Raw genomic sequence first — 16,042 nt, 5'->3', positions numbered from 1 at the left:
TAAGAGAGAGAGAGACTAAGAGAGAGAGAGACTAAGAGAGAGAGAGAGACTAAGAGAGAGAGAGAGACAGAGTGAGAGAATGTGATAGACAGAGAGAGTGAGACAGAGAGACAGAGACTAAGAAAGACTGAGAGAGAGTGAGAGACAGAGATTCTAAGAGAGACTGAGAGAGAGAGAGACTGAGAGACTAAGAGAGAGAGAGATACAGAGTGAGAGAGTGTGATAGACAGAGAGTCAGAGAGAGAGACAGAGTGAGAGAGTGTGATAGACAGAGTGAGAGAGAGAAAGACTGAGTGAGAGAGAGACTGAGAGAGAGAGAGAGAGAGAGAGAGATGACTTAAAAGTACAAATGTAAATGTATCGTTCTGCTGTGATCATGTCACCTACGTTCCACTCGAACCCTCCGACGGCCAATCCCCCAGCTGCCCCGGTGCCGGCCAGTCCGATGAAGAGGCCGCTGCCCACGTTACTGGACATCAGAGACGCACCGATCTGGGACACCGCCACCACCACCACCACCACCACCACCACCACCACAACAAAAACAACAACAACAACAACATCAACAACAATGACAACATCAACACGTAAATGATAAGGTCAGTCAAAAGAGAGAAAGAGAGACAGACCTATGTATGTATGTGTTGCACCACAACAACAACAACAACAACACCAACAACATGTAGATTAGATTAGATTAGATTCAACTTTATTGTCATTGTGCAGAGTACAAGTACAGAGACAACGAAATGCAGTTAGCGTCTAACCAGAAGTGCAAAATAGCAGAAAGTGCAATGAACAGTATTTACAGGTAGTGCAATATATGATCAGTAAGTAGTGCAGTATAATATAAGCAGTGCAGTATAGCAGTATATGAGTAGCAGTAGCATTATAGCAGAATAAATAGTTACAGTATGAACAGTGTAGCAGCATATGAGCTGTATGGGTAATGCAGTCTAGCAGTATATATGTATTAACAGTAACATGAGGTAGATAGCAGAATAAATATAAATATGGAATGCCGTATAAACAGTATAAACAGGTATGTACAGTATGTGCAGTAGTATTAAAGAAAATATAAGGATATGTGCATTATGTGCATTATGAACAGTATGAGCAGTAGGACAGGTATGTACAGAAGAGCAGTGGTATTGAGTAAGAGCAGGGGAGGGGAGTAATAGTGCAATTGTCCGGGTGGGGGGGTATGTGATGATGAGGTCAGTAAAAAATGTATGTCAATGAAATGATCAAATAAAAGGAATGTGTGCAAATGCGGTCGACATAAACATACATATTTTTTTAAACAGAGAGAGAGGGGGGGAGGGGACAGATAGAGAAAAGGAGAGAGGGAGAGAGAGAGAGAGAGATAGTTGGAATATTTTAAACTCACAGGCCACCAAGTCATAGACCTCCCCGCCAGGAAATACCCACCCACCGTCCCTCGATTGGCTCGGACCGATGCCTACGAACACAGAACAGAGCTACATCACACATACACACACACACACACACAGAACACAGCTACATCACACATACACATACACAGACAGACACACATACACACAACCGTCCCTACACACACATACACACAAGACACACAAGACACACAACCGGCTCGGACCGACAACTACAACACAGAACACAGCTACATCTCACACACACACACACACACACACACACACACACACACACACACACACACACAGACAGAGGGACTGGAAGCGAACACATTAGCAGTGACTAACGCAAGCGGTCACCGCTCAGGCATATCTAAGGAGGGGAAGAGAGACGCAGCTGGACTCTCTGACACTCCACGCACACACACCAGATAATAATACTAATGATAATAAACATTATTTATATAGCAGCTTTTTAAAACTGCTTTACAAATGTGCAGACAAAGCAGATATGCAAATAAAAACAAAAAAGTAGGAAACAGTAAAACACAACAAGAAATGATTTAAACGAAAATACCGATCTTGCTAGCCTAATATCCTCAGGCAGGTCATTCCAGAGTCTAGGGGCCGTAATGGCAAAGGCACAGTCACATTTTATCTTAAGTCTAGACTCCAAACCCAGCCCTTATACAGCTCTTCTAACAACGAAGCAAGCTGTAGACAGAATACACCAGTACTACTCATCCACCCACCCACCCACACACACACAGAATACAGCCGTACTACTCACCCACAGACACAGACACAGACACCCCCCCCCCACTCACCCATATCCCCACAACCAGCACAAAGACGAAGTACACAACAACGACAATGATATCAGCAGCTTCCAGGGTAAACTCCTGTCGCTTGGGAGCAGCAGAGGTCGCCACAGTGACCAGGGGTGTGGAAGCCATTTTGACAGAAACACAGAGAAGCGTGTGAACTTTGAGGCGAGGAGTAAAGTCAGTGAATCATTAATCAAGTTTGTGATCACACCGGTGAGGAAAGCAAAGTCTTTGGTCATGTATAAACGGAAACAGAAAGATTCTTTTTAAGAAAACACCGGTCAGAAAAGAACATTTTCCAAGGCTTAAACATGATTTGTACTACCAATCTACTCAGCATCACTTCTAGAATATGAATCAAGTGAGTTTCAACCATGAGGGGTGTTATACAGTGTTCTTGGCCCTTTACTGTGGCCTAACAGTTCAAAGTGCCTTGTCTAGACTGCATAGGAAACACGTTGAAACTCACTTGACATGTATTCTAGAAGTGCTGCTGGGTAGAGTGGTAGTAAAACTCATGTTTAGCCTTGGAAAATGTTTCGTGTACAGTCCAAAGTCATCGGCCACATATAAACCGAAAGATTCTTTTTTTAAAAACACCCGTCAGAAACGAAGAGGCTCTCTGGGAAGATTGTGATTCTGACCCCAAAAGGTGACAACGGATTCTCAAATCAAATCAAATCTATTTGTATTGCACTTTTTACACAGACAAATGTCACAAAGTCCTTCACAACAAAAACAATACAAACAATAGGATCTAATACCAAACCATAGACCCCCCGAAAAAGTAAGCCAAGGAAAAAACAACAGAAACATATAGGGCACAGTGGCAGGGAAAAACTCCCTGGGAGGGAGAAACCTTGAGGAACCAGACTCCTGGGGGGACCCATCCTCCTCTGGCTGATCAGGTGTTGAACAGTAAACTCATGTGGAATGTGGAATGTGGTGTGGTGAACGAAATAAAACATCTAAGCATTAAACGTAGAGAAGCTTTATTGACAACATAGAGAGACAGTGTATATTTAGACTCCACAGACAAAAATATACTATTTGCCAGAGTCCACTCGACTCTGTCAAAATTCTCTCTCTCCCTCCCTCTCCCTGGCAATAGAGAACAATAAAACTCCAGCCATCTGTTTAAAAAGGGCCAGCCCGCTGTTTAAAAAGGGCAAAGGTGAGGGCAAATCTTGCAGCATTCCCCTTCCACCATTTCCTAAATACCTCCACAGGCACTGGCAGCCATTTTGGAAATGGCATCATGGGTTTGCTATAAGGACATTGGCAGAACTGTGAAGCATAAATACAGGCGTGGGATTGGTTTAGAGGTCTGTCTATGTCACTTTCTCTTCCAGAACCAGCTGTAATCCTCTGCTTCAGTCGTCGTCAAAGTCCTCCTCTATCTTCTGCTTAGCCACGCCCTTCCTTGGATCCCTCTTCTTCATCCTCACCTTCCTCTCCTCCTCAGAAACACAAACATCACTGCAGGGGAAAAAAACCCACCGTGGGGGACATACAGTACCTGTACAAACAAACAAAATATTTAGCAATATTTTGACTTGGATAGGTGCGAAACTTAAAGCAGGTTTGTTCTGTGCAGGGTGTCATTTTCAATGTGTCAGAGGTCCTGCTAATTGTGATCTTTGCCTTAATGTTAAAAGAAATGTGGCTGGTAAAAAATCTGAGTGGCCGGTGAATTCTCTCATCCACCAGACACCTTGGCTGGTTGACCAAAACGTACATTTTATACCCTGCATCACTGTACATATGAGAGCTGCGACACACACACACACACACACACACACACACACACACAGACAGACGCACACAAACACAGACACAGACACACACACACACACACAAAGACACAGACAGACAGACAGACACAGACACACAAGCCGCAGAAGTGAATCAACAATGTCTTGTAATCTCTGTATTGTCTTTATCTTGGATTGTTTTGTGTGTTTTGTTTGTTTAGTGTGGACGCCAGGGGGGGTTAGGGTCTGGACGTTGCAATCGGAACAGCTAATACACACATAGACCCATAAAGGAACCCTTGTTGACCGACATTATTAATAATAAGTGTTGAAAAGTATTGAAAAGTATTGCTGAAGCAAGCCCACCTAATAACTAGAAAAATAAGTTTCAGAAGAAACTTTGTGGGCTTGCAAAGTTTTATTTTGGTAGTGGAAAAGGTTTAAAGATGTTTCAATAGACAGACAGATTTGCTGGGTAGTTGAAAGAAAGTGAAAGTCTTATTATGGTAGCGGATAAAGTTAGAGATGGTTTGGTTGGTTGGTTGGACAGATAGAATGTGAGACAGATAAATAGATAGATAGGATGAGCCTGGGGTAGTTCAGTGGAGTGGGTAGAGGGTTGGTTGGTTAGTTGAAAGTGGTTGAGTTGGTTGGTTAAGTAGTTGAGAGTGGTTTTAATGGGGTAAAACTGGTAGCTAAGAGAGTGTATTGTTGTGTAATCATTCTAATAATGTGTGCTGCAGGTCTCCTGTTGTTTTTCAAGAAAGTTCCAAAGCAGGTGAAGTAACAATGGGGCTCTCAGAATGTTGGCCTAAATCAACGTTCCACCATGAGACGTTTTGGAGTTTCAAAAGGCTTAATAGTTTTAAAAGTTTAAACTGGTATCAAAAAGCATTTATCGGAATTGATGAGTTTTTGGCACATTGTACAGTTAACAAATTGTGTTAATAGCTTAAAAGGTGTAAGATCAGCAGTGGTTCAAAAATTGCATATTTTGGTTTCCATAGAGCTCCATGATAAACAGTGCACTTTCAAGTTAAAAAAAAAACGTTAAAAGGTATCAAAATCAAAAGTCATAACAATGCGAGTTAGAAGTCTCTGCACATTTTAAAGTTGGATTGGTGTGAATAGCTTAAAAGCTGTAGGAGTAGCAGGTGGAAGAATTGGAATAATAAGAATAAGAAAAAGTTTGTCGAAGAACAGTTGTTGGACTTCCTGAAGCCCACTAATAAGAATAAGTATGAGCAATAACAATAGTTAGACTACCTCTGAGCCATAGTTAGAGAACCACTCAATATTTGTTGTGAAACAACACAGCAAAAGTGCGAAATGCATGTAGGTGACTAGCAAGCTAGCTCGTTCAAGCTAAAGCTAACAATGCTACCATTGCTACTAACTGACAAATAGTCATGCCATTACCCAGATACATTTGTTGACTATGTGTCTACTACTGTAAAATGTAATTAAACGTCACATACCCGCTTCGAAGTCGCTGTCCTCCCAACGGGAGCCCTGCAAAAAAGAAAACAAGAACAACAACCTGTCTAGAAACTACAGTCCGCAGTCCACGCAGTCGCGCAGCCAATCCTTAAAAACAGCAGGCATTTTTCAGTACTTTAGTTGCTAATGTTAATGGCTTAGTAATGCTAATGCTAGCTCCCAGAACATCAGCTAGATCTCGTCAATGTAAACATCAACGTGTTTCTGGATCAAACCTTCCATAGAATGCTGCTCATGTTGCATTTCTAGAGGTCACATGGTAATGCATTTTTAAAGTGTTTATAATACATGTCAGGTAGTATTGTAATTAGTATGATTATAACTAATTGTTTTCAAAACTGTGTTGCTATGCAACCTTTCAATATAGAACATTAGCAACATTCTATGGAATGTTCAGTCCGCTCCAGATAACAACAGACTTCAGTTGATGTTTACATCGACACAAACCTGCTGATTTTCTGAGCAAAACGGACTGAAAAATGCCTCGGTGTTTTTCAGGATTGGCTGCGAGAGTGCGTGGACTGCGGTCTGCCGTCTCTACGACGGGTTGTTGTTCGTGTTTTCTTTTTTACAGGGTTGGCGATCGTGAAGAGGAAAGCGACAGCGACTTCGAAGAGGGTATGTGACATTTAATTACATTTTACAGTAGACACATATCTCACAGATTGTTTGTGCAGATTACTGTTTTGCCAGTTAGAAGCAATGGTAGCATTGTTAGCTGCTAGGTGGCTAAGTAACCCGTTAGCCGTTTCTCAGGGCGTTGCTAAGAGAGTTAGCTCGCCGGCTGTAGATTGAACAAGCTAGCTTGCTAGCCAGCTCCATGCATTTTGGCAAGGAATGTACATTTTGGACTTGTGCTATGTTGTTTCGTATTCTAGCAGCACATAGAGTAGTTCTATCATGTCATTATTGTCCTTATGTAGAGAGGACTGACCAGGTCCAGGAGGAGGCCTTGGTTGTGCTGTTGGTGGACGTTGAGCAGCAGGGTGTGGTCGTGGAGGATGTGCCACTCATCCTTGAGGATGTGCAGAGCATCCTTGAGGTAGGACTTTGAAAAGAAAATAACTTAAAGTTTGAAACACTAACACAGAAAGAAAAATAAATTATGTTTCTATGAGATTTTGAAATCTTTGTCTGCTTTATTTTTTTTAGGAGACTACAGGTTGCTGGCAGTTGATTCCCTTCATATACAGCCCCCTGTACTGTGGGCCTGTCATGGTTAGGGTAAGAAAGACACAAACACCCAGGTCCATTCATCACTGTTACAATGTTCACTGTCTGTTTCTTACATTACTGTAATGTATTTCAATGACACTTCACCTTTGCAGAATTACGCTGGTCCAGTGGTCGAAGCGTGGCGCACGTTCCACTTCACCACCTCTGACTCCTACCTGCGTGGACCATCCCAGGTATGTCTGCCCTGGTTGCACATGTTTCCTAGGTTGTAATGTCTTCCTAATCAGTCATGTTGATGGTATTCTATTACTGTGATGGCTGATGTCTTATAGTTTCTTTCCATAGCAGGTGGACGTGAAGATGCACCATGTTTGCATGGTCCGGGGCCCTGTGACTCAGCTGTTGTGGGCCATTTCAAGAGAGACGGCAAGGCTGAGTCCAGAGGTAGGGAAAGATGCTTTACTAACCTACTATAGATGATACCCTACTATCATATCTCCTGTCATGGGACTTTCACCGTAACTAATGATCTTCTCTGCTTTCTGTTTCGAAGGGGATCCCCTACTGTGCAACAAAGGTGCAGTCTCTCACTGTGATCCAGGTACGATCTAAACACATTTCTCTTTTACTGAAACAGCATTGGATTATAATTGTTAGGTTTTTTTAGTTATTGGTGGTACTCTTCAGATGTTGATAGACATGTAGTTAGTAATAAGTAAATGGCACATTCCGTAGTTGTCTTTGTCTGTAATATAGTTGCTTTACTGAGGCGTTTTTCTTTTTGTCTCTGTCGTTCAGCACGAGGCTGTCAAGGTGACCCAGATTGTATCCCACCTTCATCACGAGACGACTGTGTCTGTGACATTCAACGCCTACCAGGTAGAAAAAACATTTCCTAACATTTATTTTACAGACCATGTTAGTTGCTAATGCTAATAACTTATGTGCTAAAGAGATGTGTGTGTATGTGTGTGTGTTTTGAGTAGCAGACAGACATCTCTGTGGTGAATACCATCCTGCGTATGGGACCGGATGGGCAGCTGTCCTCCACTGCGTGGTCAGAGGCCGGCTCTTTCTCCACACCCACTCAGCAGCAGTACACTGAGCCTGAGCCAGAGGGCCAGAACTGCTATGAGGTCAAACTTAACACACACACAAACTTTTTTTTTTTTTATAAATTATTTTAACGTTAGATGTCATATTGGTTACTGCTCCATATGCTTGACGTCGTTGGATGTTTGTTGTTGTTGTTGCAGGGATGGGAGGAGGATCTGCTTCCTAAGGAGAGAGAGGTTCCTCTGCTACAGTGAGTTCCTCTTTAAGTATCTATTTCCTGTTACCTTTTCAGGTTTACAGTGTGCGGTGTTTTCATACTCTGTCTGTTGGTAAGCCTTTACCATATCATCACTTCGTAACTTCACTGGTTTACATGCTCCATTCTCTCCCACAGCCTCTACCTGACTACCAAGAGGACTGAGGACATTGCCCTGAGGGTCACCACCCTGCGTCAGGCCTTTACAGTGAGTCAACCAGCCTTTCTCTGTGTGCTCTCTCTCTCTTCTGTCTTCTGTCAGAGGGTGTCTCACCATTTTTTCTCCCTTTCCCAGACGCTGCTCAGTTCCACCCAGAGCAAGAACCAGCTGTACGTGGTTGGGAAGGTCCTGCTGGGAGCACTGGTTCAGGCCAACCACAAGGTAAGACATTGGCTTCCTCCAACAGAGTGAATTATCAAGAGAAAATGTGACAACTGTTTCCTGACATTGTCTCTCTTGTTATGTATAGGACGAGGCACAGTTCATCTGTGCCTATGACGACCTTGTTGGGTACCTGAGTGATCCCTCCAAACAGGTTGACATTGAGATGGAGCTGGCAGAACATCAGGTTAGTTCATTCACTTCAATAGTCTCACATTGATTACCTGTGCCTGTATTAGGTCCTTTTTAATGTCATTGCTATTTTGTTCTAAACGTGTTTGTCTTTTGTTAGATCGGCCATGTCAACCTCATAGACATCCTCTATGAGCTGGTTCTGTTTGGGGTGATGGTGGGGAGGCCCCTGGTGGTGGTGAGTACAGTTCTTTCACTGTTCTTCTACTGAACACTGTTACAGGGAGACTTTGTTGACAAGTCCATATTCTTTGCTCTCTTCCTGTGTTTCCTGTTAGCAACCCTGTGGGTTTGTGGAGCGTTTGTACTCTCTCCTGCACTCCTGCCTTCCTGCCACCAACATGGAACCAGAGGCTGAGAGATGCCTGCTGCAGCTGAAGGTACAGACTGGTTATGATATTGTTACTAGCATTTAGCATCCAATCTATAGTTCAGTTTAAATGAATACTGTGAACTAGCAGTAACTCAGAGCCTTACCTCAGGGCGGCTGATGATGCTTCTGGACGACATGTTTGGTCAGGAGGTTTCCTGGTACTTCAACCCAGAGTCTCTGGTCGTTGGAGTCTCCAGCCTCCTGGAACACCACCTCCAGCTCCTTATGGAGTCCTTCTGAGGAGCCGCACGCACGCACGCACGCACGCACGCACGCACACACACACACACACACACACACACACACACACACACATGCTTTTAAGTAATAGGAATAAGTCATTTTAAATGACTTTAAGTAATTGTATTCTTACCACTACTTGTGCACTCCCCCCTCCCCTCTCTCTATCTCTCTTTCTTTCTCTTTAATTTTTAGGAATTCCACAGGGGCAGACCCCATCGGTCACCGAAAGGATGGGGAGTACTTCAGTAAAATCCAATAAGTATTCCATTTAAAGTTTAAAAAATAACCTCACATGTCTTCTTGTTATGTCTCCCCCCCTCTCTCTCTCCCTCTCTCTCTGATTTGCAGGACCACAGGAGCCTCACAGATTTGTGTCTTTACCACTGTACTTTGATCCTACAGATACTTAAATAATATATATTTGCAAATAAATTAGTGATAGAGTCGCTCAAATTGATTTACTGTCTCTGTGTTTTCTTTTCCTTTGCTGACAATTCACACTAAGGTTTCCTTTATAATGGGTTTTTAATTCAGTTTGCACAATTTAAGCATGTGTTTCATGTATAAATCAATAGTAACAGTGCAGCTACATATTTTCTAACTATTTGAATTGTCACGATCTATAAATGAATCATTAGAGAAGCTACAGGATATTGTGATCATTTCTGTCTTTTTTATATTGTGATTATTTCTGTCTTTTTTTGTTTTGTGTCTGAGTTGTCAATGCATAGTTTTACAAATATAATCTATGAATTGAATCACTGTTTTATCTCATTCAGCCACAGAATCCCTAATTTATCAGCGGGGCATGTGACGGGGCCCTGTTTCTGCTCATTAGAGCTACGTTTAGAACTGTAGGCTGAGATCATGCAAATGATCCTTTAGCATCCCTTTAATAGTCAAGAAACTACTCAGAAATTCTTTGGGATTTCCTTTCAAACCTTTTCCTGTAAGGTCATGGCCCTTTCACATGTCAAGAAGTAACTTACAAAACTGTAAGTAGCAATTGAATGCTAAGGGTAGCTGTGATGGCTGAGTGGTTAAGGTGTTGGATTTGAAATCCAATGTGCTCTCCCTGCATAGGTTCAAACCCTGCTCACAGCATGCAGTTAACAAAATCCTCCCTTATGTTGCAAGGCCGCAACAGACTTTAAGCTAATTTGTCATGCAAAGTCAAAAAGGGGTTACATATCTAAACAGAACAAGGGAAAAACAGGCAATGTTGCTTTCTCAGGTCAAGGAGTCTTGTTATACATGTATCTGTGTAATGTAAGTTGCATCTTTGTAACATGGTTTCTGTGAAATGATATTCCAAAGTCTCTGTATCAGGCTTCCTCAATAAGCAAACTCTGGTCTAGGTCTTGAACTTTTTCTGAACTGTGTCCATCTCCCACCTCTGGAAACCTGGTATTCAGAAGAAGTTATTTATTGAGCTGCAATTGCAGGATGGTTGATGTAATGGTGTAAACACAAAAGTGGCTCCAAATGCATTTGGGATTTCCTGTTACGGTCCCTCCTCCTAACCGTCCCTCTGGCACCACCTTGAGGCCCCGGCGATCATCGCTGGAGCGTTTAGCTCCCAGTCGGCAGCGCACCTGTTCCCTATCACCAATCAGCGCACCTGCAACCCATCGCCGATCACCTACCTACATAAACCCTGCCTGAACTCCACTCCACTGCCAGATCGTACTGTCACTTATGGTAACTTTCTACGGGACCAGCAGACGCTTCAACCCTCCTGAGTATCCTTGCTATTCCTTGTGTCTTGTCTTTCCCTTGTGACTCACCTCGTTCTCCTGTGCCTAGTGATGGGCAAATGAAGCTTTTGTGAAGCACTGAACCACTTGTGCCAATTGTTTCGAAAATGGGTTCATTACTCGAAGCTTCAGTTACAGTGACCTCTCCTGGCGAAGTGCAAGGCTGCAGTCAAATTAGGCAGGCTAGTTGGTGGACAGGAGGCTTTTAATTACACGCACGCACGCACGCACGAACACACACACCTCAATGAGCAGTGTTGGAGAAACTACTTTACTTTTGTAGAAAAGATCTTTTGTTCTGAAGCATCTTTGCTTTGATCAACCTTGGATTTAAAGTATTGTAACGACCCTGTGAAAGGCCCGTTAGCAATTCCGCCAAGGGAGTTACCGCTCTTGGTGTTGTGGCTAGCGCGGCCGGTTTGTAAGCGAAAGATTGCGAGTTCGATACCCGCTTAAGGCAAGCTGCTCTACCACGCCGTTCGCTACAGCATCTTTGCTTTGATGAAATTCTTTGATGCACACACACACTAAGACTGAATATCATGTTCTATTTACAAATAAAGATTGATGAATGTGTGTATTGTGTTATTGAGGAGAGAGTGCTGGGGAAAATATGGCATAGGTTGGGTGTGTTTGTGTAACTATGGCAGGGGGTGATTATGTGGGATGGGGAACACTCAAAGATTACAAGAAGAACACTCAGAGAATACAAACGCAATACCAACAACTCAACAGCAACAACGCACCTACTACGACAATCCACAAATTGTGCATTGTTTAGAGCGGTTATAAAGTGTTGAGGCACTCAAATTCAAAACTGTCGCAACCTTTCACCTGTCAGAATCGAGACGAGGCAGTGCCAGTGAATCACCTGATTGGACCGCGAACCAGTCAGGTGATTCATTCAGGCAACGAAGCAGTTGCTGCTTCGGACGTCATATGTCACGTGATTTTTTTCGCACCAAAGCAAGCTTCGAAGCAGTGCTTCGATAAAATTGTTGGTCAGTGTTTGAAGCACGTATCGAAGCTTCAGTGTCAAACTGCCATCACTATTCCACGGACCTAGCCCCTACCCATACCTCGTCCCCCAACCCCTCTCAACTACTGGACCTCCCGCTAACGACCCCTGGACCCGACCCCCTTGGATAATCCTTATCTCCCCTAACCCTCTCCCTATTCTCTATTAAATACGCCTTCGGGCTATACCCCACTACCCCTCTCTGTGTGCAGTCATTTGGTTCTTCAGACGTTCCTACGGAACATTTCCTATATATATATATATATATATATATATATATATATATATATATATATATATATATATATATACAGATAGATGGATGGATAGATTAGAGAGGGGAGGTATCGAAAGATCAAAACAATTAAGATGTTCAGTCAGGACATTTAAGTCTTTAATGAAAATTAGTTTAATGAAAAATACAATTTTGGCGTAAAAAAGACGATGTGCCCGATCTAACATCCAGTACCTGCTTAGCAGGGTGACCTATCCGGTGTCCCCCCGCACGCACCGCGCACACACGTGGCTCAGAAATGGCATTGTGGTATTGTGGACTCTAACTGTGCTTTCATTACTTTCTTTCTACACTTTCTTTGCTGTATCACTTCAATTAATTATTGCAAACACAATTACGGATATGAGAGAGATTCTTTTCCATTCAGGGATTATTTTTTGCCACTTGGTTATAGACCAATGTTGTAGAGTGACAGAGACAGACACACATACATATAAAAAGCACTGTAGTAAAATAAATACAAATCTAAATACATATATATGTAATAAATATAATAATGGAATTAATATTATGCAAATTATGTTGAAACACAACAAAAACAACATATAACTCATAGGAGATATTGGACATTTTATTCATTTTATTTTCAACATTTTATTTAAAAACTCCTGTTTTCCGATGGCTCAAAAGCACTCAATGTATGTCTGTGATTGTAATTGTGTTTGTTAAAATCGTTCATTTAGTCCTGTAGGTGCTATTGTATGTAGTTGGTGTATCCACCTGCGCTCTGGTGTCCTCCGTTGCCCGTTGGTCCGTCTGGGGTTTGACTGTATGCCCAAGATAGGGAGGTGAGTGATGACGTGTTCTTGAAAGTGAATGACTAATTGTGTGTGTAAGTGACTGCGTTTGATGTTGTATAGGTGTTGTTTCAGTCTGGGTTCTATGCTGTGTGTGGTTTCTCCTATTTAGTGTTTTTGGCAGAGTGTGCAGGTGATGATATAGACTGCGTTGGTGGTGTTCAAGGTAAGTGGATCTGCAATGGGAGTAGAGGTCTGGCTGTGGGGGTTGGTGATGAATTCCCTAGGTCTAAAGTGAGTGGTGTGAGGTGGGGGGGGAGTGTGAGTTTCCTGCTGAACTTGGACTGGACTAGAAGTTCTTATAGGTTTTTGTGACAGTCACCATGTGACCATGACCACACATTGACCACTACAGGACCTAGCCGTAGTCGATGGCTACAGGCATGTATCTGACCCTGGTTTCTCTGTTGCCATAGCGCCACACCCCCAGCAGGGGCAGGTCGTATCGACCTAGGTCCCAACAGCCGCATATCATCAATCCAGACTGTCATGGTTTCGCTGTTCTCCTTTCTACGGGAAGGTATAGGCGCTCTCTGGAGAAAGGACAATAATCCAATAATCGCTTTTTGGCAACAGGGAAATTGTAGCAATGCAATAGCGACGATTGGGTCTATCACAGACACCCGTTAACAGCGCAATAACTCCAACATTCATTATTTACAGTAGCACAAATCATCCGAAGATTTGATTAATTTCCCCACAACTTATGTAAATGTGATATTTCAGTTTTTTTATTTTTAATAAATTAGCAAACATCAACCTGTTTTGGCTTTGTTATTATGGGGTATTGTGTGTAGATTGATGAGGGAAAAAATGAATTGAATCCATTTTAGAATAAAGGCTGTAACATAACAAAACGTGGAAAAAGTTAATGGGTCTGAATACTTTCCGAATGCACTGTATGTCAAATGTTAAATTAAGAACCCTAACCCTAAAACTAATCCTATCCAGGATTTAAGCAGGTACGCTTCATCATGCTTGGATGGGGAACCAAAACAGGCTGCTGGAAGTGTTGTTGGACGACCAGTAGGTGGCATTCATGCCTCTTAAGAGTTTAAACATTCATACCTCTTAAGCAACTTTCAGAAGTGTTGGGCCACATATTGTGGATGTACATACAATAATAATGAGCCAAATAATGACCGTTGCCTAGACTACAGACAGAGAAGGAACATGTTAGTAGAGGTTGGCCTTTGGACCATAGTGGACCTCAATGCCCTAGACTCTGTTCAAGATGCTTTTTAGTCTGGTTTAATCCAAGACCAGTGAACGGTCCCCTATGTTCAGGCAGCTGGCTGTTTTACAATTTAACTCTGCAACTACACTAGTTGTTAAGCAGGAATAATATCTATAATCTTAAAGAGTTTCCCTTATCTGTCCAGCACCATAGTCTGAGGGATGACATGCAGGAGATGTATGCAAAGATGTTTGTTATGGGTTCGGGTAATGTTCATTATGTACACAGATCTCAACTCAGAATGGTCATTGATACATATCTTTTATATCATTGATGTTGCGGCACCCATCTTTTGCCACGGAAATCTGAATGTTTGTCGTTATTGATTTCATTTTTTATATAATTTATCTAGCCTACTTATTTTGATAGATTTCCTTTCTCCCTCTGAAAACCTACTGATAATCCTTTGGTCACGATCCAGATCTCACTCTGTTCTTCTTCACACAGAAACCCAGTATTCTGTTTCTAACTTGAGTCAGTTTAAGCCCATAAATGAGGGGGTTGAGAATTGGAGGAACAATTAGAAATTCTAAGGCCAGGAAGTTCTGAAGGCTTTGTGGTAAATCTCTGGAACCATATCGAGCGTACATTACATCAAAAAGCAAGGCAACTGTGACATTGAGTAATGACAGTAAATGTGGCACGCATGTCTGCATGAACTTTCCTCTGTCCTTAATTGACCTCAAACATGTTCTGATCAGATACATATAAGAACACACAATGAAAAGGACATGCCCAAAATAGAATAATACAACAAAGTATCCAAATACATTGTTAGTTGTGGTTGAAGAGCAAGACAGTTTAACTATAGACCAATTATCACAGTAAAGTTTCTGTATGTTTGAACCACATAACCTTAGTCTTGAAGTCAGTAATAAAAGTATAGTGAAAAGACAACAAACTGTAATGATCCAGCAGAATGAGACTAACTGAGCGACCCTCTGGTTAGTCATAACAGAGTGATACTCCAGTGGTTTACATATTGCCACATACCTGTCATATGCCATCACTGTTAAAATTGAGAAGTCACAGCAGGAAGAGGAGTATATTACAAAGGCCTGAATGAGGCATCCTGCATAAGAGATCACATGAGGATGAGACAGTAGATCCAGCAGGAATTTGGGGTAGAAGCCTGCTGTCCCATAAAGTCCATTGATGCACAAATTGCACAGGAGGATGTACATGGGCTCATGGAGGGTTTTATCCAAGATAATGGTCAGAATGAGAGAACCATTTACAAGAACAATCACACAGTAACACAGTAAAGACAGAGAGAAGAGTGTGACTCTGTGGTTCATTGTCTCATTTAACCCAGAGAGTGTGAACACTGTAATGATGGATACATTGTCCATTGTGTGTATATCTTCAAATAACAACACTTTATCTGAACTACAGACAAAATATGTTTCTCATTCTAACAATTGAACATTTAACCCTTCCACATACACGTTTCCATCTTGGATAAGGTAACAGGTGTTAGTAAGAAATGTCACATGGTACAATGGAAAAGTAAAGAGTAATTACCCGGTGCAGTGTGGGTCCATTCAGGTGTTTGTAGAGAACATTCTCTGTGAACATGGATGTTTTATAGGCTCTCTGGCTGTTGAAACACATGGGCTGGTTGAGCTGGGAATTAAGGGGGTCCAATCAGTGATATGAATTTAGTGCATCTCAAATCTTCTCCAATGAACTGGGCCCTTGGTAAAGAACATGATGTTTGATTGGCACACGGTGTCCCTGCAGTAGGGAGTTCTGACCAGCAGTTCTGTGAGACTGGTTGCT

General features: G+C 42.2%; 2 protein-coding genes across 2 annotated transcripts in view; both read right to left on the bottom strand.

The window, feature by feature from the left end:
• The window catches only part of slc5a9 (solute carrier family 5 member 9), a gene marked incomplete at its 3' end in the record, with an annotated part of 8,616 nt that extends 6,326 nt beyond the window's left edge, over nt 1–2,290 (bottom strand). Inside the window, exons 1-3 of the mRNA XM_083666587.1 lie at nt 2,225–2,290; nt 1,391–1,462; nt 388–492 (exon numbers count right to left, since the gene is read on the bottom strand). Of these exons, the coding sequence (XP_083522713.1) occupies nt 388–492; nt 1,391–1,405 (120 nt within the window). The 5' untranslated portion in view covers nt 1,406–1,462; nt 2,225–2,290. The remainder of the gene's footprint in view (nt 1–387; nt 493–1,390; nt 1,463–2,224) is intronic.
• Nucleotides 2,291–14,670: 12,380 nt separating this feature from the next.
• Nucleotides 14,671–15,612, bottom strand: LOC310802295 (olfactory receptor 11H6-like; the record flags this gene model as incomplete). Its single annotated transcript, XM_083666584.1, has 1 exon — nt 14,671–15,612. One exon carries the CDS (start codon nt 15,610–15,612, stop codon nt 14,671–14,673), a length of 942 nt encoding a protein of 313 aa, XP_083522710.1.
• Nucleotides 15,613–16,042: the final 430 nt, after the last annotated feature.

The sequence above is a fragment of the Argentina silus genome (assembly GCF_951799395.1).
Source record: "Argentina silus genome assembly, chromosome: 3".
Classification (NCBI taxonomy): Eukaryota; Metazoa; Chordata; class Actinopteri; order Argentiniformes; family Argentinidae; genus Argentina; species Argentina silus.
The sequence above is the reverse complement of the archived record's forward strand: the minus strand, read 5'-3'. Positions and strand labels throughout refer to the sequence as shown.